This window comes from Anomalospiza imberbis, chromosome 2 (genome assembly GCF_031753505.1).
Source record: "Anomalospiza imberbis isolate Cuckoo-Finch-1a 21T00152 chromosome 2, ASM3175350v1, whole genome shotgun sequence".
Classification (NCBI taxonomy): Eukaryota; Metazoa; Chordata; class Aves; order Passeriformes; family Viduidae; genus Anomalospiza; species Anomalospiza imberbis.
Genome location: NC_089682.1, coordinates 28,816,842 through 28,842,576, shown reverse-complemented (window position 1 = coordinate 28,842,576; position 25,735 = coordinate 28,816,842). Strand labels below are relative to the sequence as shown.

The 25,735-nt window shown below is 43.4% G+C and overlaps 1 protein-coding gene and 1 long non-coding RNA gene across 39 annotated transcripts in view; one reads left to right on the top strand and one right to left on the bottom strand.

Moving 5' to 3' along the window:
* Positions 1-25,735, bottom strand: part of LOC137468509 (uncharacterized) — a 70,081-nt gene that overhangs the window by 42,159 nt on the left and 2,187 nt on the right. For 6 of the 33 annotated variants that reach the window (XM_068180306.1, XM_068180307.1, XM_068180308.1 and 3 more), the window contains exons 1-3: positions 15,467-15,671; positions 14,873-14,982; positions 8,491-8,550 (exon numbers count right to left, since the gene is read on the bottom strand). The exons of 1 other annotated variant lie outside the window; for it this stretch is intronic. In XM_068180306.1, coding sequence (XP_068036407.1) covers positions 8,491-8,550; positions 14,873-14,982; positions 15,467-15,671 — 375 coding nt within the window. Of the gene's footprint in view, positions 1-7,573; positions 8,551-14,695; positions 14,853-14,872; positions 15,087-15,409; positions 15,672-24,268; positions 25,612-25,735 lie in introns of those variants that run through there. 26 more of the 33 variants (XM_068180313.1, XM_068180314.1, XM_068180315.1 and 23 more) reach the window with 23 other exon arrangements.
* On the top strand, positions 15,625-22,552 carry LOC137468512 (uncharacterized). 6 transcript variants are annotated; one of them, XR_010996008.1, is made up of 7 exons: positions 15,625-16,079; positions 17,523-17,640; positions 19,137-20,215; positions 20,306-20,372; positions 20,979-21,224; positions 21,574-21,722; positions 22,419-22,552. It is a non-coding gene; the product is annotated as an uncharacterized lncRNA (long non-coding RNA). The 6 variants fall into 6 exon arrangements; XR_010996006.1 differs by having other exon boundaries at positions 15,629-16,079; positions 21,102-21,224; positions 22,419-22,550; XR_010996009.1 differs by lacking the exon at positions 21,574-21,722 and having other exon boundaries at positions 15,633-16,079; positions 21,102-21,224; positions 22,419-22,547.

The following is a 25,735-nucleotide window of genomic DNA, read 5'->3' as shown; positions in this document are numbered from 1 at the left end:
TTCCACCTCCTTATGTTGATTTGTACTCAGGTTCAGTAAACATATCTTTCCATCAAGGTAAATAAATGTAAAAGCCCATCAGTAACTTAATTGCTTAATGATGGATGCTGTGTGGGGTGTAACACTGTTTCTGACTATACTGCTGAAGTTAATGACCTCTCAAAAACACCTATTATACAGCTTGGTAGTAAAAAAAAAAAAAAAAAAACCTGTTCCTTCTTGAAAATCTGCTTATAAAATTTCAACCATTTTTTCCTGATGTTGGGGAGGGGGTGGAAACCTCTGAGAACAATTTTTCAGGTGGACTGATGTAAAATGGAGTTTATTCATTTGAGATGCCATTCTTTGTGGGCCTGCATGACCCAGGGAGATTAGGCTCAAGTGAGGTGGGGAGTCCACAGTGAGTGCAAAAGTTACACAGCCTGGGGAATACATCTCCAGATTAAAATGCCCATGGTTCTGAGTGGGACCATTCGCTGGGAGGGGTAGAGGGCTCAGTCTGCAGATGTCAGGCAGAAGCCTGATCCCGCATGCATAGTCCACGCCTAGGGACATCTGGGAATGAGCCCTCCTCCTCTGTCTTTTGACACCCGGAGCCCAGGATTGAGGACCCATGAGAGAAAGCAGTTATTCCCATTAAAACCGAGGTGTTTAACAGAGGTAAAGGCAAAATCAGCTCTCCAGTGAGAGAACAGTGAGGCAGGAGGGTATGCCAAGCATCTGAGAGTGAAATCTGGCTCACGGTGGGCAGGCAGGCACAGCTGCCAGCCTGACATGATGGATCAGAAAAGCTACTAAGGAGCTGTGAGAGTCCAGGCAATTGAAACAAAGCAAAACATGAAAAGGCAATAGGTCAGACCTTCTTTGCAATCTATCAATTAAACAAGCATCCACTTCCAAAGGAGTATGATGTCCTAAGCAGTAGACATCCCAGCACGTGATTGCTACTGTGATGGAGGGACAGGCTTACCAAAAGGAATTAATAATAATAATTACTAGTAGTGCTAATAATTTAGTTGAAGTTGTTCTTTAGTGAACCCCTCTGAGGAAATAACATGGTTGGGCATTTTGGCTTAATTCTATAGTCCCATACCAGCTTTACTCAGCCTGTTGAAAAACAAAGGTGTGTTCAAATCTGTCCATTACATGGGAGGCTTGTGCCAAAATCTTGCCCTCCTTCAGTTAGGCAGCAGTGGTGAGTGCCACAGAGTTGGCTTCAGCTGCTTTCTCCAAAACCCTGAAGCTTTCAGAAACATTCATTTCTGCTGGCATCACTCAATAGCTCATTGTTAGGATTTGTTCTCATTGGCATGCATGAACTGAGATGGATGTACAGAGTGATCCAGAGTGACAGCCTTCAGCCCCAAAAGTGGATACCTGCTTCCCTTAGAGTCCAGCGACTCATACTTGACTCAGAAGGATATATACAAAAATTATCTTTTCTCTCTCATTTGCGTGTGTTAAAGCTAAGTGTGTTCAGCCATATTAGCAATCAGGCAAACTGTGCATGCACAAATCTGCACTTGTACAAACTGTGCATTTTTTTGTAACATTGCAAGATTAAATATCTTGACAAAAGATGAAAACCCTTTAACAAATCTGCCCCTAGAGAAAAGTAACATTTTTTTATTCCGTTTACTGTCAAATACATATACATATAGTTGAACGCAGTCCTATAGGTTGATTTGTTGCTCTAAATAATGTCATTAACATCCAGATATCAATGTGATGGTGCAGTAAAAAGAGTTCACATTGAGCTAGATTCAATTACAGACCTAGAAATTGAAATTAAGTCTGATGCTACATGCTTAATTCATGTTTGTGTGACTGAGAAAGGGAGTATCTGGTTTACCTTGAATTTCCTGCCTTAGTGTGGTGAAAACATGACCCATCGCATTAATTAAAAAATAGTTTACAAATGTAACTTAAGTGGTATTGCACTGGCAGGAGGAGACAAACACCTTTTTGTCCTTGACATGTTATGTGATATAAAGGAAGCTGTTCAATAGCTTATTGCTCAATTCCAAGGTAGGTCTTACAATTCTCACTGAAGAACATGATAAAAGGTATGATGACACCTCACAATGAGAAGCCAAAGGTTGTGCTTTACTTAAAAAAAAAATTAAGCATTTATCCCTCAAAACCTATAACCCTCTTCTGACACACTGTTTAAACAGATGCCTATAGGTAGCTGTCACATATGTTATGCAGGTCTATATTCATCTAATTTGAGCATTATACCCGTGTTGGTATTTTCACGTTTAATACCCTAAAATACCATATCATAGCACTGGACTTTCAACCAGCACACATTTGACTACTGATTTCACATATGCGACTGGGACTAACTTTTCTCCTAATATGGTGATGGTACAGGCACTATTTAAATGATTCCTGAGCCTTGTAAATATACACCAGATGTATCTTTTGTAAATGTTACATTTTTCAACATCTCAGCATTTGTGAATCGTTAAAAGCAATGCCAGCCATGCTCTAATGGGGCACAGAAGCATACTGCATTCAAAGAAATGGCACACCATTGCAATAGTCAAAATTACAAGTGCTGTCAAAAAGCTACATTTTTTGCTTTATTGATTAGCACCAGGTAACACAGTGCTTCACATCGTACCTTCATACGTGCCTCTTTCAGCTGATGATGTTTCCCTGCACATGGGTAACTCAGAGAGGGATATGGAACTTCCAGGGCTGCACTGGGGAAGGAGAAGAGCAGAGTGGCCTGGAGAGCCACATGAGGCCAGAGGTGGAGGCAGAATTGCTGTGGGAGCAGCCACTCCCACAGCCATGGTCACAACCCACTGCCACAAGGGTGTGCCCACCATCCCAGAGGTGGCAAGGGAACAAAGCTCACCTTTCCCACAGGTACTGATGCAGTTTGAAGCTACGATACATTTTCCTGCAGCTCAGGCTTCTGCTGCTTGGTCCTTCCCTGTTGCAGAGGTAACTCAGCACCAGGGAGAGGTATCTCCCGTTGGGGACCTCTCCGTGACCCCAGGGTGAATTCATCTGTAAGAATAAGCCACCTCCTGGGCTTTTCCAGACCTCCCTTTTCCCCTAAGCTTTTCCTGGCTTTCCTGTGTCATTGCAGAAATCTCACAGATGACTCAGGAGTACTTGTGTAACAGGTTATGGGAAATGTGCTCTCTGCGCCTTCTACCTCCTGGCACTTGCCCTACCCATTACCACCACATCCAGACTGCCCCCATGGTATCCCCGTCAGCACCAGGCAGTAAAAAGAGCTGTCAGAAATCAGCCATCGCATTTGCCTAAAAATGAAAATTTTTGTAGAATCTGTCCTCCAACTCTCCCACAGATAAGAGGAAAGACCTTTATAATACTGCACAATTACTATTATTTGCAAAGCAGAGTGCTTTTGTTCAGTGAATTTTGTGCTGGAATTGCACCATGCAACTCAGTTCAGCAAATCAGCTAAAATCAGAACTAGGTGACACAGGACAATAAACTTAGAGGGAATGGACTAGACATAATGCCCCACTACAAGTATTACCTCCAAGTTCACAGGCTTGCAAATTAAAATGTCCCTGGACCACTGCCATAAAAAAGAACATTAAAAATCAGGGGAAGAGGTCTGGGATTCTGTTAGAAGCATCTAATATATACCAAATGTGTATGCTGAGCTTCTTAGATATATGCATTGCTGAAATATAGCCGACGATTAATGTAAAAGCAGAAATATTTTAATTGTATTTTTCCATTTGATATTCAAATGAAAAAAATATATCTTATTAAACACAACATTTGGCTTTGCTATTTTAATAAAAAATAAGTTGTTGAGGAAAAGAAAAGCAAAACTACTTATTCTTTTCCTTATGATGATCAAATGAGCCTTTCATGTTTGTATCTTATACTTCACTTTTTAGCATTTTGAGGCAAATAGCAGATATCAAAACTTAGTAAATAATCAAAGACTTACTCAGTTTTCCAAACTGTCATGCTGCTTATCTTGTAATAACTGATCTCTTAGGTAGCATAAGCTATTTAATTGCTACTGAAGATTATTTGAATGAAAAATGAGACAACATTCTCCCTTACCTCTCAAAAAGACAAAATTATATTCTTCAAAAAGACACATGCCGACAGATAGATTCTGATCTCTTCTACACATGCACAAGTGCAGTAGCTAATTTTACAAGATTTGATAGGAGCTGTGTATCTGAGATTACACCCTGTCCTCCAGACTGCACATTCCACATGGAAAATGACTTAATTTGGAAATAAATTTTTTTGCTGATAAATCCAGAGTCTCAAGTCTCTGGGCATGCAAAGAACCAAACCTATGAAGTTATTGTAAAAAACAGCTACTGCATTTTAAAGGGACTTTTTAGAGTGTTGGCAAAGTGCGTATTCATGTATCCCCCCTGACATGATAGACTGTAATGGTTCCAGTCTGTCATGTCAACCATCTGCATATTAAACAGTCCCTAAGTACACATTGACACAGCAGACCCTAATAGCTCTGAAGCCGTAACAATCTATTGAGTCAATAATATGCATGTTAAAGAGCATCTCCTGTACTTCCATCAATATCTTTTATCTTTTCCTTAATATGTATCTTCTTTTTATATGTATATTCAGAGTTAAAGTTTTAGGAACCTTTATCCTTTAATGTGTTGCCACAGATGTGAAACATGTGGCACAGAGAGGCACATGCAGTAGCAAAATCCTTCCCTAGTATTGGGGCCAGACCTTAAAATAAGAACTGTAATATTTTTACACTGACAGCACACATTCTTCCAGATAAGGTGGAAATAGTCCCTCTTTTCTGCTGGGTTGGACGCAGTGATAGTGAAAAGCCCAGAAAACGTTCCTGATGATTTCATGGGCTTTGGATGGAGCTCAGTGTGATGATACTCATTTCCTATTATGCATTTCCTTCTAATTAAATGAAATAGGTCACAGGGGGGAAATGAAACAAAAGACAAATGTATTTACTTACAGTAATATCAAACCCAAAAAAAAGGCAATCATAAACAAGAGAAAATATAATAAAAAACATACTGTCTCTTCATTAACTTGAAATCATGTCTGTTACCATAGTCTTAATTCATTCCTGCGTGATCTTGGGATCTTTTACACCATGGAAGAGGGAGACTGTTATTTAAGCATAAGAAAATGAAGATTTAACTTCTTTTGTCTAAATAACTGGAGAGAAAAATTTTAATTTTCTTTTGCTTAACTTCACCATACCCTGCTACAATCCTTTCGCTCCCTGATTACAGGACTTTCCATCTTATTCCAATCTTCTTGGTCTCTGTAAGCATCACAATTTGGCTTACACATTTAAACGTGAAACCAAAGTACAATATGTGTTTCCAAAATGTAGACCTAAGGACAGGGAGGTCACCTGACCCTATCAGCAGATCTTAGTTGTCCTAAATTCCCTTCTCCTTTCCATTAATTTGATACCAATGTATCTTTGATGCACATAGGGATTTATTCCAGCATATTCTTGATTAACTTTCACTCCAGTGAGGGCAGAATCATGGTACTCTCCCTCTTGCTTTCCAGGAGTGTGCAGTTCATCCTACCCCTGCCTTGCACCATTCCATGTCCCCAAGGCACACCGGACCAGATCATCTCCTTCTGTGCCTCATTCTGGATGTCATCCCCTAACTGCATGACAAGCACTGAAGGCACCTGCCTTCTATTAAGTCCCTGGTAACATCTCATAGCCAGCACACTTTTCTTCCCAATGTAATGGCAGGGAAGTGCATCAGATTATTCACATGCATGCCCAGGGATTTGCCCAGCCATGAGGCAGGTCCTCAAAACCTCAGACTAGTGCATAAACTTCATCTTATATGTATTGCCTACTGTGTGTCTTATCAGGATAGGACTTTCTAAATTATGAATAACACAGTACTCAAAAAGCCACAGTAGTCATCATTTGACCTTTTTCACTGGAGATTTAGCAAGCAGATTTAGTTTTGGGCAGGATATGTTTTTCTCCCTAAATGAACAAAACTATTTTAAAAAAACCTAAGCAAATGAACAAAATCTACAGAATGGGTACAATTAAAACAAAAACAAAAAACAACAACAAAAAAACAACAAAAAAAAAAAAAAAGTTGCTGAAAGTCCTTCTATGCTGCCTGTATTTCTGTATTTCCTTTAGCTGAGGGAGGCAGCCCCAGTATAGCTCTGGAAGTGCTTGCTCCTGACAGAAATGGTTCATTGTCAAGTCCTCTCTGTGATGCTGCAGTTCATCACCAAATTATATATGAAGCACAGTCCTCTCTCTATAATATTACGGGTACAGGCATGTCCATTTGAGGAAAATAGGTCCTCTCTGGACCTCCTGCAGGAGCTCTCTTGTTATTCACTCTGGTACTTGCTGTTTAGCGACCCAACAGCCCCAACCAGTCCAGGTCTGGTGAAGGTAGGAACATCACACAGCAACCACACAGCAGGTCTGGATAATTTATGACATCCCTTCCTCCTCTGGCACTTCTGTTTGTGTCTGATGAGCCTCATAGGCTTCCCAGAACTTAACAGAATTACCAAGCAATGGCAAAGAAGGACAGGAGGAGGGCTGCTGGCCACACAGCCAGAGTCTTTAACAAAAATCCTCTGCACCAAGGGTTACTGGTGGGTCACATTCACTCTGGATGGCCAGTGCTTCTGGGAATTGTTCCACTGATTTAAGTGGATAGGTTGCCCAGTCCAACTTCATGGACTTAGAGCAACTGATACCTGCCACCAAGCGAAAGAAGAGCCACCAGCCTTGGTCTGTAAATGAGATCAGTAAGGGAGATGAAGGGAGGGCAAGTGAAAGAAACATAATGCTGTAGGTGAAGTGCTCCATGTTCCCCCAGCAACCTTCTTGTGCATGCTGTGAATGTAAGGTGGGCTCACTTCCTGCTGCCTTGTCCCCCTCCTGCACAGCCAGTTCCATGCCCAGCTGCAGCTGAGCCTACCCCAGGCTGGCCTGACCCTGAATGGAAAAATTCCCAATTATTTCAGTGAAGAGGGCTCTGTGTCCTCAGAAAAATGCAGGAGAGCAAAATTTGGGTAGGACTATGATTTCACTGCCTGTGTGCATAGGATGTCTCCTTTCCTACACAGAGGAACACTGGCCACCCTTCCCACTTTTTTGGTTCTCAGTGTTCATCACTGCACCTGGAGTTATCTCCCATTTACCAAGGAGTTGATTTAAGTGTCTGACTCAGTCACATATGTTTGGCTCCCTTATTCAGAGTAAGATTTGGCCTACTAGCTGTGAAAACAGCTTATATCACATGTGCTGCAAAGCCTAGCCAGAACAGGCTGAATAAAGGATGAAGTTTAATCATGGAAATGTTGACCTACAAATAGAGAACAAAATGTTAAACCACATGGTATAGGGTGCTGCACGCCCCAAATATCAAGGAGAGAAAAGAAGAATTGAACACATTTGGAAAGTAAAGCTTACTGTTTGGGGTTTAGTTGGTTTTTTTTTTTTTTACTTTTTCTTTCTGCATATTCAGAGAGTCAGACCCACACTGTTCCTGCTCGCGATGACACCCTGGCATCCGAAGAACAACATAACACCCACCACAAAATGCTGCTGTTGGCTGGCGCCGTCTAAAGCAGCAAGGTTTGGTGCGGGAGGTGAGACTGCCAAAGGCAGGCGAGTGGGGGTGTCACAGAGAGTGGGACCCGGCCACCAGCGTGACTCCAGTCTACAGGACCTGTACAAACTGGGGAGAGGTAAATGTGATGAGGATTAAGACCCCTTTCATCCTGTGTCCTTGAAAACTCGCCCTGAGTTACCTCTTACAGCTAGGGGGTGGGGGGATGTTTTCATAATTTACACACCACCTTTCAGCTGGAACATCCTCACCTTTGTGTGTTTCACACAAAGAAGGGCAGTATTTTTGTCAGAGTCCATTTCCATTTTTAATCACAACCATCACACATACAGTTCATCTCATAGGATGGGAAAACTTTCTCATTGTCTTTATTTAACATAATTTTTGGTGTTGCAAAGGACAAAGAACATTTTTTTTAATCAGTCATCTTGCTTTCAATAACTCAGCGGCTTTGTCTTCAGGTACAGTACATTTTACACAAACGTATTTAACAGCAGCCGGCCAGGCCTTAGTGACTGACAACTGTTCTTTACAGGATTTCTATGTGCCAAGGAGCTGGACAGTAATATCCATTTGGTATTCATGGAAGGTACTTGCAGAACAATAATGACAATAATTGCTTCTGATTCTTGTGTTTACAACACTGCCAAAGTATCATTAGAGCCTTATTTATAGATAATAATGCTTATTAATCACACATATTTGAATTTTGGAATGTATTAGATTAATATTCTTTTGCGACTTGGTTCTGTACTAATGCTATGAAAAGCACTTTCTCAGTGCAGCCCACTGGGAAGTGCTTGCCTCGGTAAAGTAAAAGCATCCAAGCCATCTGCAGGTGAGGGACAAAGTGCATATCTCTTCCTCAGCAGGCAAACACCAAAGCTGGACACGCCAGTTCCAAAAGCAGCTCCTTTGGATTAAAATCAGGGGCAGATGCCTGAAAAAAAAATACCGCAAAAGGTGTGATAGTCGTGTTGTTCTTGAGCTTGCTTTTTGATGCTCTATGAAAAGGTTTGTTTTCTACTGCTTTATAAAGAAACTGGGTTTGGACGGTGAGGAACAGATCTATCTATCATCTCACTCTCTAACAGCCCATTCTGCCCCACAGGTGAGTTTAGCTGGGACCTCAGAATTCCTTATCAGCCAAGAGTTTGGCAATGAGAAATATAAGAAATATACTACAAAAAACACTCCTAATTTTGGTTATTAAATAATTCCAGCTTTTCTATCTCAACGTATTCTACAATTCAATAGCATGATAGAAGGAAAATAGATTATTTTTAAAAGACATTTTCAACACATGAAAGTGCCACCCAAATCTAAATACCAACTCCCCTATATTCATATCCTCCTTTGTTTCCCTGTAGCCCATTACAGTGGTGAAAAATACACCAAAGCAACTACAGTACCAAACTCTCCAATTTTTATTGTGTGACCAGCTCCATAAATTTGTGTTTAAACAAATAAAGTCGAGAACAGTGTAGAATGTATTATTATTATTATTATTATTTTAAGATAGTTCTTCAAGCAGATTTGCAGACTGTCAGTTTACAGATAACAGTTCCATCTGTTTGGTTGGGTTTTTTCCTTTTTACCCACTGCTGATGTAGTGTAACTACTCTAACACCAGAAAGTAAAGAAACTGGGAAGCGGGGGAGCGGGTGTTTTATTTTATTCTGTGTGTCCATTTTGTGTTTTTTATGGTGCTCCCTGCACAGTGAGGATAACCTGTTGCTAAGTGTCACAGCAATCTTTTACAGTGGCAGAAAAAAAAAAGAAATAATTAAAATGCAGAAGCTTTAAATTGGGAAGAACACTTGTGGCTTTACTGCAACTCCCCCAAGCTGCCCCTAGCCGATATGTTTTAACAGAAAAAATTACAAAGAGATGTTGTCCCTTTAAAATGTTTCATCTATCAATATTCCAATGTGCTTTGTTTACTGTGTTTACAAAATACCAGTACTGAGGTTTCCCAGGAATTTCAAACCTATCAAGACAGCCAGCACTGAGCACAGTCCAATCGTTTCTGATTGAAGCCAGGATTTAAAAATTTTAAAACCCTAACAGAGAGACTGGAGATGAAAACAAAATGTGAAGTTGGCGTCAGGATGCAGAGGGAAGACCCATCCCTACAGGTTCTGCACAACAAAGCGGTGCACCCCTCCCATCCCAAAGACCACAGTTCCTGCTGGGGGCCGTGGGGCCAGCTTGTTCTGGGCATTGCTGGGAGGAGGGTCACGGCTTCAACCATCACTTGCAGACAAAGGAATTATTCCCCAAGTGTGGGCACAGGTGCACAGAGCTTTGGATTGGGTTCCTTTTCTGGTTGCAGCTGAATACCATCCAGCCAAAACTGATCCTAAAACTTGACAGTGCTGCACTGAGGGGACTTTGATCAATAACTAGTCATGGATTTTGGTTCTTCTGCTAGTCGTCTTTTGAAAAGAAAACCCATAGCCTCAGGTGCACACAACCTGCTACAGCATTCACTGGCACAGAAGCATGTGCAGATACTCTCCTCTCCCCAGCCATTGGTGGCTCCCCAAAAAGTTTCCTATATTTTCCTAAGGTTTCAGAGTGTCACAGTGCAAAAAGCTCTCCCTCTAACAGGTGTTAGAGGCATCTTATTCTTACCTAATAGTAATAAAAACAGCTGGAAGAGTTCAGTACAAGCATCCTAATTTCAGAAAGGCAAATCAGCAGCATATAAAATTCACCCTCTGCAGATTACAGATTTCTTATTTTCTTAACTGAGTATTGAACAAAAATTTCTATTGTTTCTGCCTGGGTTTTTTTTAGGGCAGTAGTGGTTTAATAATTTTTTTCTACCTCTTAAAAGAAAAAGGTAAAGCAAACAGTTATCACATGAGGAAAGATACATTTGCATTTTATATACGTATAGCTGACGCTAAACCCACACAAAGATAAAAACAGACATTTCCAGCTATAGAATTTTACTATTTATTATAGCCAGAGATACACAAGTCAAATTTCCATGACACACTTGGAAGAAAGAAAAATTGGCACTTTTTCTAAAGAAAAATTGGCACCTTTTTTAATACTGAATTTCACAGTTCTCACTGAAGTTAATGAAGAAGCAAAAGCCCTTGAAAAATAGTCGCTTTCCTACAGTATCCCTTTTCTGTGCCTATCAGAATCCCCAGTACAAAAAAAGCTGTCCTTCTTGCACAAAATAAGTAGATGACCCTACAAACATTGCTCACATGCATCAGAAATTTCAGCATGAGACAGGGTATGCAAAATCAAGTCTCGAGCAAAATCCAAGCAAACAAGCAGCAAAATCACCCTCCTAACATCAAGTGCAGTTACTACAAGTTGCATTTGTGGATGTGTAGATATGGGATAGGAAAATCAAGACAGAAAAGTTTTGACTGGCTTGTTCACTAACCATATCTCAGTGGTCAGAAATGATTAAAAAGGAAAATTCAACTGGAAAAGTTCTAAACATAGAGGAAGTTTCATAAGTGTCTTTTTGTAGTATCATTTTTTTTGCTGTATTTCTCCTTAGGACAATATTACTCTGCTTGTATTTAACTTTGGGTTTATTGTCAAATAATTATTCTTTCTGTTATCGCATTGCATGATTATTGTGTATTTCTCCCTCCAGATATGTATCATGAACATTTTTTTTCCTTAGTTTTATATCATATATAACAACTAAAGTCTGGAACTTGTAGTTTCCCATCGCCTTCATAGAATTGTAAGACACAAGCAGGAAGAAAAATAAAAACATACCTTTTCATCAAGTAGTCTGCCAACCAAAAGGAGAAAAAAATAAGCTTTGTGTATTTCTAAATAGTCCTCTAGGAGTCTTATACTTGTACTACATGCTATATATTGTGTGGTTTCTCCCCCTGTTATGACATCTCTGATTACTTAAAAAAAAAAACTCTCAAAAATGTTGAGGCACAAACCTTTGTATGGAATACTTTTAGTATGCTTTTTATTCTGACAAGATTAATAATTATCCTATAAGCATGACACAGTGTTTTAAAATGTTTTTTTTTTTCTGCTATGAGTTAGGATTGTGCACATAAATGTGGAAAGAAAGGTTATTTCACAGCAGAGAAATGCATATTTAAACAAACTGTGATTAAATGGTAAAGTTGCTTAAAAAGGAAAAGCATGGGTTTTTTCTCACCACAGTTATTCTGAATTTCAAATACCCATAGTACGTTTCCAAAGGACACTGGGTATTTGTAATGAAAATACAAGCTACTGAAATTAATGAGAGATAATTGAGAGAACCATAGCAAATGTCCCAGAGCTTTGGCCAAAACTGGACAGAAAAGGATCCGCTTGTGTAGCAAGTGACAACTGTGTCCCCTCCCCACCATCACCACCTTGTCTTCTTCTGTGGCACCTGCAACTAGCTCATAGTGGGAGCAACTGGCTATGTGGGAACCAGTCTACAGACTAACCAGGCTTTTGCTGTCCTTCAACAAGTCTCCTCACAAGTGCTGACAGTCCTCACGGCAGCCTTACGCCTTTCCCGAACACACAACTGCCTTTTCCGCTCAGCTCATACACATCCAGCATTTCCATCGATGCAAAGACGTGGGTATGGGGTTTTCTTGATCGTTCAAAATGCCCAGTTAATGCATGTTCTACTTATCAGTATGTAGTGACCACAATTATTGCTGGCCTGATTCACTAGTCAAAGTGTGTAGGATGTAACTCTTAGACAGCTGAGGTGTAAGGGCAAGATCAATGTGGCCCTCACACCTAACTCCATTCACATCAAATAAATGCAACAATAATCTCTCAATTGACATTCAGGTCTAATGGAAATACTTCAGGGAGAGAATGAGAGCTAGATCCTGCTCATTCCAATCAAACAAAACTCCATGTGGCTTCAATGAATGGAACAAGCAAGATTTGGCCCATCTTGAGCAGCACAGGTTTGGCTTCCAAATGCTGAGCTGTACCCACTCATTGGAGAAGGACAGTGAAAAAGTGGAGCCAATAGACCCTGAACTAAGGAGACAACCAAGGGTAACACCTTGTCTGCATTTAAAGAGATGGCAGGGCATGCAGCAGCACCCAATTTGTCCCTGAGCTTTAGTGCTGGGCTTCAACCATGGTATAGTCTTTCTCCTAACTTTACTTGAAAGAGTGATTTTAAAATAATTTAATGCCAAGTGCCAGAGGGCTCACTTTTTCACAACATTAAACTGAATCATATCAACTCCCATTCTAAATATAAAATATGATTGCATTACTTGACTTCACACTTTTTATAAAGGTCCCATTGTGGTGGGGTTTCACGAGGTATAAAAGCTTATGCAGGTATTATGGGCCATATCAGTCCATTTCATCCAATTAATCATCTACTTAAAAATGTTTTTCTTGTATCGTAGTAGAAAGAATAAAATAAGTGTTCTTTTTTTTATCATTTCCGAAATTAAATTCGTATTCCATAATGACCACATTTCATGTGCAAAATAACAAGATATGCTTACATACCTGACTTCCCTTCTTTAGTGAGTTGCTTCATTTGTAAAACATTGCATATAAGATTAGAACCTAAAATGAATTACTTGGTTTTTCTTGATATGAAATCTTGTTTAAGTTCACTGCAATTTTAAATATGATACATTTAAAATATTAATATTTCCCATATATTATTCACTGACTTTCAGGTTTCATCTCAAGTTAGTGGCACTTCATATTTCAAAGGAAGAGCTGTTTCTTTTTTTCAGTACTAATGTTCTATTAATTCACTTTGTAATATCATTCTGGTTCAGACAAATAAAATTGCACTAAATTGCTTATGCCAAGAATCATGCTAAAGTTGTTGGCACTGTATAAAATTCCATATTCCATTACTATTTTATAAGTTTTTCATATCAGTGGCATCTTTTTAGGCATAATTCATAGTCCCATTTAGTTAGCTCTGGAAGGGAAAATACACACAGAGGGATTTTTATGCTGAGATGGGGGTGTATGTAGGTATTTACAGTAAAGTCTGCAACTAAAGTGACTTTTGCAAAGTACCAGATACCAACTCCGTACCAGATACCAACTCTCAGTGAACTACCTTACCAGCTTTTCCTTTATGAATATTTTTTATTTTGGGCAGTTTTCTCTTCCAGCATGTTTTTTATCACACACATGTATTAACACATACACACACAGACACATACATTTGTGAAAAATAAATTTGTGTGCATACAGAATTACTTGAAAGGCCTCATATACATATTATGCAACATATGCAATTCATGTAATCATTATATACAAAAAGAAAATTAATTTTATAGATAAAAATAAAATACGTGAAAGAAGTCTTTAAAGGACCCATAAAGGCCTCAACATAGATTAATTCTCCATCATATCCAAAGAACTGAAAGAACCATGGATGCAATCCAATCTTTTTATACGTCCATTTATATTTTATACTTTTTACATAAAGTCTACATGGCCACATAGCTATTTCCAGAGATGTGGATGAAAGTTACGCCTGGATAAACTGAAAACTCTTTAATGAATAAAGCAGCATCTAATCCTATGAAATGCCTTGCTGGAGTGAAATAATTACTAAGTGCTGGAGCAAGAGTAGCAAACAGCAGTAAAATCACCTGTAAATAGATGTGAGGAACTACAAATACACTTTAGTATTTGTATAGTTGACTTTCTCTGACTGATTTCTCTCATCAAAATCAGATGTTCAGGAGGCAGAAATTCAACTCCAAGGGATGCATATTAATACATATATATGAATATATAGTCTGTGACTAAGTTTGCAACATTGTTAATAATGTATGCTCCTTTTCTAATGCCTAGTATTTGCTCCCTCGGCAATTTTAAAAATAAGAAAATTTGATCCAACTCTTTTAAAAAATAAATTGCAAAATAACTGATGCAAATCCCTGTCACTTGTGAACACAATGAAATTGTACAGAATGGAGCAAATGCAGGAGAGGCTCCTCCTCAAAAATATAAACGAATGCCTTGTTCCTATATGGTCCTCAAATGGCAGGATTTTGAAACATGAATTAGACCTCGAATGCAAATTAACTTCGGAAGGCAAGGAGAGGGAAAAAGAATCAGAGACATACCAAGTCAAACGCTCCTTTTCCTGCCTATCTCGTCCGCAATGGTAAAATAGGCTAAACAAAACAAGTGCACATCAAGATACAGCCAATTAAGGAATAGAGAGCGGGGGGAGAGGGTGGAGAGGAAGGCACCTCGCTGAGCACATGGGGAGTGGGAGCGCAGCATCCCACCATACCTACCTTATGAGTGTTCAAAGGAAGACAACTGGGGTAAATTGGAGCCAGCTTTGATTTTTGCCATCCGGTTGCACTCGGGATGCGGGGGAGTGGGGTGGGGCAGAAGGGTCGGTCTGGGCGGAGGTAGACGGGTGATTAAAAAAGTGGGGATAAATACTGAGTGAGGGTGCCGAACGCTATGCAAATAGTTAGTCTTTGTTGTTTTTGGGGTTTGTTTTTTTTTTTTTTTTTTTTTTTTTGGGGGGAGGGGGAGGGTGAGAAAAGGCACCGTCAGTGGCGAGGTGAGTGGGTCTCCATACCGTCCGCACACGCGTGGGGGAGGGCGAGGGGAGTCGTGCGGGAGCGCCGGCGCGGGGCAGTGCTGCCCACCGAGGGGCGCGGGGCCGGGGCCGGCGGGGCGCGGGGGCTGCACCTTCCCGGGAGCAGCGGCTGCTCCAGATGGGGAGAGAGGGGGTGCGCACCCCCCCTCCTCCCGTCAGTCATCGCCTCCCTAACCCCGCGACCGCTTGCCCCCCACCCCCCTCGTTACGGCTGCCTCACCGCTCCCGGCGGCTCCCCGCTTAGAAATGGAGACCGGCAACTCTTACCAGAGCTCACCCGCATCCCACGGTCCTGAGGAAGGAGTTTGGGGCGGCGGGGGGAAGCGGGCGCGAGGCGTGGGGAGGGGGGGTTGTTTGAGAGTGACGGTGAGGCGAGGAGGAGGAGGAAGGAGGAAGGCTGGGAAGAAGGGGGTGGGGGGAGACGGCTTCTGAAATGGAGCCAGCCCAAAAGGGAGACGATGTTGGAACAGGGGCTGCGTCATTTCGTGGCTGGGAGAGGGCTCAGCTCCCCTCTGCCGCTTCCCTGCCTACGGGCAGGGAGGACAGATAGCAGCAGGCCAGGGCAGGGTGCGGGGCGCTGTGGGGTCGGGACCACCACCGCCCGCCCTTCTCCGCAAGCCCCCGGGGCCGGGTCGGGAAGGAAAACCCCACGCTGGGAAAAGGGATAAGCCGCCTTCGGTCTGCCTAGCGATGCCAGAAAGACACGGGTAGGGAGAGGAGTACGGGACTCATCGGCCGCAAAGCAGTAGGCAGGAACGGTCACGAACGGGGGCCCGAGGCAGAGCCAGCTCCCGCGGGGGTAACAGGGTCCCGGGACGGCGAGGGTAGGAGGAATGATCGGCATTTATAACGCCGGGGAGGCTCACAGCCTTTCAAAGAGTTTCAGCTGGGTGAGTGGAAAATGCCTTCTGCCCCTTACACATATGGAAGCACAGCGATCTTTTGGCGGAGGAGGGGGGGGAAGAGAAAGCATTTTTTTTTTTGTTTTTCTGCTGGACAGTGGATCTCTTTGAGCCTATTGTCATGTCCTATGGCAGCAATTATAAATAAACTTTCTTTCTGCAGAGAGGAAGTAGCAGAGTCTGAGGGTCTGAAGCTAGTGAATGGCCAGCAGCTAACCTGATCTTTGCTGGCCCAAGGAGGTTGTCTGGCCCTGTACTGAAAGACTGTGGACACAGCATGCTGCATGTCTGAGACTTAATAACTGGTCTGGGAATATCTTTCCTTCTTTCAACTCTTCCCATCCAGTCCAACACAGTTTCCTTCTGAAGCTCATCCCCTCAAAACCTTTCTAAATTCAGCTTCAAATACTCATGTTTATATATTTTTTATTTTTTAAATTATTTTCATACCACCCCTGTGGTCCCATGTTTAAAAAGCAAAGCTGCTCAGTGGCTTGAGATCACAGGTGCCATCATGGAGGTCTATGATGAGTGTCAGTAAAAAGCAAGAGAGAATTAAGTCCCCAGGCAAGATTATAGTGCTGGTACACAAGCATGTACAGCCTTGTCCAAGCCTTCTACAGCACCTGCTACAGCAAAGGTGTTGCATGTAAAGTCCTGACAATGTTGACCATAGTCATTATTGTTATGTGCATAAATATTTTAGCTTCTTTTATGACTCTGCACATGTGTGTGTGTGCAATGTATGTGTGCAGGCTGATACAAACACATTTATATCTATGTATATATTCAATAGTGATGGGCCTGTTAAACTGAGTAGTGATTTCTCTCCTACAGATAGTTGTATAATACACACATAGTGATGATACCTAAGGTGTTTGGGGGTGGGGATGTATAATATCTTATAAATTTGAAGTTTTTATCAGGCAGAGCAGATTACTTTAAGCGTTCAATTTCTCAGCGATCCAATTTTATTAGGATTTACTATCATTTGTGCTGCACATCCCTGGGGAAATAATGCTTTGATTAATGTAATCCTGGGCTGGGATCCGCCACATGCCCCTCTCCCAAGAGAAGGGCCCTGTTTGACAAACAAAAATAGAGCAGCAACTATTGCAATCTGCACTCACCTTTTGCAAGAGCATAGACCCACACACACACACACACACAAAATATAACCTTCTCCTCCCCCCAACTCCAAATACAATAGCAGCATCTCAAAACAATGTGCACTTATTCATTTACACACAATGACTCTGATTCAATGTGGGCTGTACAGTCCAGCCCTCAAATGTATAGAGACAGCCCAAAAAGGATTCTGCTCTGTCCCCCGCTGAGAAGCTGAAGCATCTCTGGGAAGCTCAATGCTTCTGTGTGTTTCAGGCCCTCCTTGGGCTCCCAACATTTCTGCCTCTTTGTTTCCCACTGCAGGGCTTGACACAAACCAATTTCAAGTCTTCTCCTTGAGACCCCAGGGGCTAGAGAAGCTGTCCCTTCGAGGCTCCCTGGCACCTACTGGGGGGACATGTACCTCTCTAAACGGGACCTGGTAAGTGAATCACAGCCAGGTACTCTGCTCAGCTCACAGGGAGAGTGGGGGGACCCAGAAAACAATGTCAAACACAAAGATTTGTCACATACGTTTTTAAAGGGAAAAAAACCCCAAGTATTCCTCTGCCTTTGGGGGTTGCTGGGGTTTGAGCAGCTTTGTTCCAGCCACCACCTCCCCCCCCCCCATCTCTCCCCCCCGCCGCCCCCCCTCCGCTCCTTCTGTTTGTGTCAAAGGCTGGCAGGAACAATAGCGTTTAAACAGAAGTAAATATGCCCAGATCAGAGCCCAACCCCAGAGAAAGGGAAAGCTTTCTTTATATCCCTAGGTGAACTGGCCGTTGTTCCCCACTTTCCTCATTCTCCCCTCACGCCCACAAAACAACGCCCATTCCCGGCAGCCCAAATAGCAGTTTAATGTTGAATTTCTTCCTTCCACCCCGCCGGAACAAAGCGGGTCCCACTGCGCCTGAGGAGGATATACAGTCTCACAAAAAGGGCTCTGGCCACACTTGGGCCACTCTTTCCCAAGTCCGGAGTAATAAATCCAGGGGAAGAAGGAGGGGAGGGATCTACAGTCTGGAGATAAGGACGGATGCGGTTTGCGCCGGGGTTTTCAATAAGCGGCTGCTCTCTCCTTCGTGTTTACCCACTGACCCCCAATACGGTGACTCAGCGATTACAGAGCACTGGGTGTCTGTGTGTGTAAGGGTGTGAAGGGGAGCGGGGGGATTTCCTCCCCCTTTTCTCTTTCCTTTCTTTCCTGATGAAAAACGTTGCAATTACATTTCTGCATGCTGATCAGAGTGTTCAAATAACAAGCCTTAAATGCGTTATCAGGCTCTTGTTAAAGAGGGAAGAGGGAAGTGAAGGGGGAAACAAATCCAGACGTATACGCCTGGATGTATGTATAGCTATATAGATACATATTTAAATGACACGCTGCTACAAGAAGAGATGGGCTGTTGTACGGCCCGAGTGCCTTCAGCCCTGCAGATGAAGGAAGAGCCTCAATTTAAAACACCAACCAAACTAGAGAAGAAAGCAAGACGTGCAAATCACTCCAGGGAAAAGTTATTTAGACGCAATCTCTAGTTTTTCCCAGTGCAAACTGACTTTCCTATCGGGTTTGATCCAGTTTCCCTGCTCCTCTTCCCCCTCCCACCCCGGGGAGGAATCCATCCCTATTTCGCGTTTTCCTTCTCAGAGAAGTGGCTCCTGCCGCCCCGCCCGGGAGGGCGTTTGCCGGGACCTCGGCGTGACCGCGGCCCGTTCCGCGCCCGCGGAAAGGCCGGCGGGGCGGGGATCGCCCCCCCGGGGACGCGGGGTGGCGACGGGCTTTCGAGTTGCAGCCTCCGCCCCCCACACTGCTACCCCCCTAACTCTTGGCAGGCGGCAAGAAATTGTTTCAGAAGTCGGGTGGTGGAGCTGAATTTAGGGAGGGGAGAAGGGAATAAATGCAAGAAGATGATGAATAACGTTAACTTTTGACTGTAGGAGTCATGATGGAGTTGAGCGAAGCTGCGGGGAAATATGTCATTTAATCCCAGGGCTACTGAAGTCCCTTTTATCAAACGTCGTGATGCTGGCATTATACTGCTGTAAAAGCTACTGAGTACTTTAAAGTATCCAACATCAGCCAAATGTATAGATTGGAGGAATGGGTGTAAAATGAAGGCACGTACAAACTTGTCACACGACCGTGAAAACCCCAAGCCGATTAGATAAATATTAATAGACGTGCATTAAAAAAAAAAAAAAAAAAAAAAAAAAAAAAAAAAAAGAACACGATAAAACTCTAGCTGCTGTATTCACACAAGGAGAACAGGCAGCGTGTGCATGTTTGTGTGCAATGCCAAAAAGAGCAGCCTTAAGGTTGACCTACTGCAATCTGCACTGAGCTCCTCAGACAATAGACAAGTTCAAATGTCAAAAAATCTAATAATAATAACCAGAGCTGCCAAACTGCACGAACTGTTTTCTGGTGTATCACAATTATTCACCCTCATATCCACTAAAAGACTTCCAGTCCTTATGCGTGTAAAAGAAAATCTATGTAATGCATATGGATTTTTTTTAATCACATGTGAAACGCCATTGAGATGGCAAGCACGCAAATCGGAATGATATCATGTCTAATAAAAGCAGGGCTAAGGTTTTCACGGTCTCTTTTAAAATATTCCAACTTGTAAATCCCCTTTTAATGTTGCTACATGCACAATTATTCTTATTAATAAAAATCTACATGTTCAAGGGTCTGGATTGAAACTATGTATCCCTCTGATTTTAACATCGGTAGGAGCATTAGGTTTCCATCATATGTAATGTGTCTACGTTGAGCTCAAGTCAACAGATAGATTGTTCCATTCATTTGGCAACTCTCATTACAGTCCATGTGAGGTGAACCCTGAGCAAGACACGTTGGGTAATATCGAAATTATGCAGCTGGGAAATACAGGAATCTTGCTTTGCATGTGCAGTTCTGTATTATTGTTTTAATTTATTACAGAACCCGAAATGCTTTGTTATGCTCAAAACAATAAATCAGGTTCCAAGTGAAGCCTTCAGAATAAAAGGTATGGATAAATGATCCGCCTGCCTATTGTGTTTATCGTTATTATCGTCAGCCTTTAAAAGTAATCTGTGTATTTTCCTATTTTCTCCAGATTGGTTAGTGTAATATCCCTAGTGCAGCTATCAGCGTGGTCATAAGAACTATGAACTACAGTATGGGTAAGCTTGAAAAACCCAGAGCAGATCGCATTAGCCAAGAACGCTACATATCTGGAAGCCAGTCAACTTCACGTTTGCAGCTGACTGCTGTATTATGCACGAATGTGTTTTACATATAGCAGACTGTATACGGAATATGTCTTTATGTTTAACATTTTAATTTGTAAATGCTAATTAGGCAGTTGGTCTCCACGGTTATATTAGTACATACCTAATCATTTCCCACTATAAGTAAATGAATACTAAATACGGTAAACACTTTCTTTTCACTATTTCCACGACAGTATCTCTTCTACATCCATTTTCCAAAGGCGTCCATTCGGACAAAATAGGCATTTATTTTTAAAAGGGGAAGAAAAAAATGTGCTCTGTAGCACTCTTACAGTTGGGTGCCACGGCAGTCATGGAGCCGGCAATCCTGGCCAGACCGGACTCTTCCAAAGACAGCCAGAAAAGTTTACTTTTGCCGAATTAACTTGTTGCTCGTTTTAGTGTTAGATTTTCTCTTCGCTTGCGGTATCTAGTCGCCTGCTGCTGCTAACTGGTGCAGACACAGAGCAGAGGAGCTGTGCTCCTAAATCCTGTTTTGTTTAAAATATAACGCAGGTTACGCTTGGAGGATTGAGGGAAAGGGGGGCAGAGGAAAGCTGGGGAAATCCGCTCAATCCCGACCCCGGGATGATGAACTTTGCTGGGGTCTTTCAACTCCAAAACCTGCCCGCTTCACAGGAGAGGGAAATGGTCACTAAACTGCAAATCTCAAGCAAGCGACCACGTTTCTGAGGAGAATTACGCTCTGGAAATGTGTTTTACTAGTCTGGAATATTCCTAGCGCTCATTGCGCCAAAAGCGGTAGGTGGAAAGTTTTGTTCATGTAAATATCTCAACCATTTTACCTCACGGTCAATACACACAGAGACTTGACTCTGTTTTCCAAATGAAGTCCCACAAACACTTTAAATGAAAAGTGTAATTTCTTGTAGGTCGTTTTCTGTCTTTGATTACTTTTCTCTCTGTCTCTCTCTCTCTCTTTTTTTTTTTTTTTTCTTTTTTTTTTCTTTTTTTTTTTCTTTTTTTTTCTTTTTTTTTTTTTTTTCTTTTTTTTTTTTTTTTTTGCCATGCATGTGTTAGGCTTTTAGGCGGGGAGTTCATCTTTCATCTTGCCAGGTTCTATCATATTTATGGGCTGTGTGATTTCCAGGATTCCAATTGGTCTTTCCTTTATGGAGGCAAGAAATAAAACTTTCCTTGTAGCACGGAAACTGCTGGGGCTCCACCACGGGGGAACAAAGTGGCTTCCAACTCCCGCCCCCGTGGCCACCGCTGCCCACCCGTACCGGGAGGACGCAGGTGCGTTGCAGGATGCTGCAGCCACGCGGGTCCGCCCGTGCCCTGCGTCCTGCCAGGGGACGAGGGCGCGGGGCTGAGAAGCACCCGTGTTTGCGCAGGAATTCCACCCAAAAGAAAACCCAACCCGCCTCCCCATACTAGAAAAATCCCGAAAACTAAAAGCCACCAACTAAATTTGCTTCTTGCAATCACTTAGCGAGGGAAGCAGAGAAAGGGAGTAAGGGGATGAGAGCAGGCGCGCTCGGGAAGGGACAGAGACCCGAGCTGAGTGGAGCTAAGCTGCGGTCGCTGTCGATGTTGTGCTCAGTTGAGGTTAATCTGCGAGTGTCCCGGACGGTGCGGGCAGGGCAGGAGGCGGGGGGAGTCCGGCGTTACCTCTATCGCTGGCTCCCGCACACAGATAAGTCAGGAAGGGATCGGGGGGAGGAGTGGCCAGCTTGAGGGGGAAAGGAGGGAAAAATGAAAAGGAAAAAAAAAAAAAAAAGTAAAAGAAAACTAGCCACTTTTCCAGGTTTAATACAGCGATTAAATATTAAATAAAGTAAAAAACCCGAGTCGTTTTATTGCATCTCCAGAGGCTTGAGCGCCTTATTTGGACAGAAAGAAAACCACAAAAAAACCCCGCGTGGCACCCGGGGCTGCCCCGAGCTGCGGTGCCCGTGCCTGTGTTTAATTACCGCTCTCACTCCCCTGCAGGCCTCGGGTCCGTGGGAGGCACCGCACCGCCTGGGACACTTTCGGGCGGCCCCTGAACCGGCAGCCCCCCCTGCTGTCCCCCCGCCCGCCGGCCCCGGGAGTTGCGGGGCGCTGTCCCGGCGCGGGGTGTCCCGGCGGCGGGGAGCGCCGGTGTGCGGGCAGCACCGGCTGCGCCGGCGGCGGGGCCGGGCCCGGCGGCCCCCGCCGCCCTCAGCCCCCGCCCGCGCGCGGGGAGGGGGCGTCGCGGGGCGCCCCCTGGCGGCCGGCCGGCGCCAGGCGGAGCGCGCCCAAAGTTGATTTTGTTCAGCAAGCCGTATCGTATAAAATTAACGACAGCCAATAAAATTAGCTTACATGTTTCAACCGTAAAAGTCCAAAACAAAATAAAGCTAGTTTTAGTGAAGCTAAGAAGCTCTGCTTTGGCCCCGTTCTCTCTGGCTTGAACTGGGGTCCTTTTATCTAAAGCCCAGTGCACAAACATATAGCTTAATGTGACTAGTGTTCTTCCTTTTATTTCTTTCTCTATGGCAACCAATATGTTCTGCTCAGAAATGTTCCCCCATCAAGGAAACAAATGATCTTGAGGGAGCAGCTCTATACGGCATCTGTTCCGATGGAGCACACAGAGTTAACCCCAGTCAAAAGAGACGCTGGGCACGTCAACAAGAAGTGGAAAATGAGCGATTCTTCTCTCCCCCAAATTGAAACCTATACCTCCGTAGTTTTACAAGCCATTTTATTGATTTGGCTATCGACCGTTTCCAAAGAAGTAACTAATTCTAGGAAATTACAATGATCACCAGCTATTGTGTGTCCAAAAGAGCAGCAACAGAGGTGGAAAGAAAAAAAAAATGCAAAAATCAGGATAAAATTAAAATAAATTAAAGTCACATAATGGGATATTTAAGGTTCGGTAAAGTTTTCAGGAGCGGTATCTGGCCTGTTAATTTAATCCTACATTATTTATCACATTATTTATCACACTGACCCAAACGCTATAGAAGAGTTTCAGATCATTAGACTACACCTCGCAATTGGATGGGATTCGGGGAAAGCGGAGAGACAGGCGAGATTGTCAAGAGAAAGAAACAAAGTGAAATCTGGTCTGTAATCCTCCAGCCCCAATCTCCTTGGAGAATAAAATGAAGGGATGTCCTGGTTAGTTTTGATTGATTATACTCTTTCTGATGGACTTTCACTACAGAGCTCTAGATGTTGTGCTTAACCGTCTGTTCCCTAGTTACAATATTAACCCTGTGCGTGCACTGCCGCTCCGCACCTTCCCCTGCCTCCCCCGCTCCTGTCCCTTCGCCGGCAGGTGCTCGGGTCACCCGCGCCCCGGCTCGGCCCCGGCCCCTCTCCCGCCCGCTGCACCGGCCGGGCCCCCTCCCCGCCCGCCGGGCGACCCCCCCCGCCCCCCTCGAAGCAACGTTTGAAAACAGCCCGCATCTCTGCCTCGCCTCCCCTTCACAAATCTGTAATATTTTCGAGAGCTTTCCTCGCACCCCCCCCCTCCGCCCCGGCCCAGCCTCCCCGAGTCTTGGTGTTACAATAATTAACAGTGCCCAGAAAAGTGAAGTAGTAACCAGAAAGACTTTCCAGCGCTGAAGAATTGCTTTGCTGCCTTGAGCTTTGGAATGAATCCATGCTTTTTATGTAATATTTCACCAAGGTGCTTTTTGTTGCTGGTGGGATTTTTTTCCCTTTCTCTTTCCCTTTTTTTTTTTTCCAGCCTGTTTCCTTCCAGGCAGTTGCCATGGGTTTCCCTGTCTTGTCCTAAGCTTTTGAAAATATATATCCAGAAGTCTTTAAAGAAAACAAAAGTAGATAAAAAAATGTAAAACACTTACCGATCAAACTCCCAGGATTTAGAGATTTTTTTTTAATTTTTGATTTTAATAAGGTGACAGGGGGAAAAAAGCATGTTCTCAACTCCAGCGAAACGATCCATGTTAAGATTTTCCTTTGCACTGACTCCACTAAGCCCCGCTCTCCACTAGTCTATTATTTTCACCAAAATATATGAAAATTTATGCAAATGAAAATCAGCACTAACTGTTCTCCCCTTGTTATACTTTGGATTTTTTTCCAGACAAAACAATCTCACTCTGCAAGGGAGGGGGTGGGAAGAGTTGGGGAACGAAGTTGGTTGTTTGTTTTTGTTGGGATATTTTTTAAAATAAAAGACCATACTCCAGCTTGAGCTTTATTTTTTGTTGTCTCTGTTATGAGGGTGTACGGTGGTTTGGTTTTTTTTCTTTATTTTGGGGGGATTTCTCCACCCCCCCACACCTTCCTTTTTTATTAAGAAAGTAGATCTGTTTGCAGAGGCGCTATCACGTTTCATCAGGCCACCTGAGACGGCTTTTGAAAGCGTGTACTGTGAAATTCATAGCAGTAATTTAGACAAAATCCTCACTGTATATTAATGAAAGACGGCCCCATGGCACCGTTCCTATCCTCCCCATTCAGTGTAAACAAAACCACGAGACTCACTCGGTTTTTGAGCTTGATCCAAGCAAAATCGGCTGGAAAGGAAAACATGGGGTTCTGGCACTGACTATTCAAACGTCTGCACCTGGAGATCTCAGATTTATTCAATGAAATCTGTGTTGGATCTTTTATATATATAAAAAGAAACCTTTAGAGGACGCATGGGAACAAATATATATACCTATACATATGCATATATATATATACACATATATACATACATATATACATATATATATATATACATATATAATGATTATGTTTGGTGTTTAGTTACCAGCGCCCTTAAGATCCGTTCGCTTCCCTTGAATGGTTTTTCTAACCCGACCTGCCATAGTATTTCGTGCCGTGCCAGCCGGGGGCTGGAGGGAGCCCCGAGCACCGGCTGCTGAGCGCGGCGGGAGCGGGACGGCATGGAGGGAGCTGCCAGCGGGACGCAGCTCACCGCCTCCCAGGGCCGGGTTATTCGGCGTGCGGAGGAGGGGAGCGGAGCGGGCAGGGCCATGCGGGGGACGACGCTGCCCATTCTCATGCCCGCACCGCGCGTTTTCTTCGCGCGGCCCCCGCCACCCGGGGAGCGCGCGTGGGACGGCGCTGCGCGGCGAGGCGGTCACTGGCAGCGCCGTGTCCCCTCCGTGTCCGAGCGGTGTTATTGCACCGGCAGTCCCCGAGGAGCGTTCAATTTGCCCTTGTTTTTGTTGCCACTTTCTCTTTCTCCGTGGTTCACTGAGGTTGCCTGCGCGCAGTGTTTCCGCTCGGTCGCATCTCTCCCTCGCGCCCCCCGCCTTCCCCCGCCCCCCTTAACTCTTTCCGCTGGACGAGAA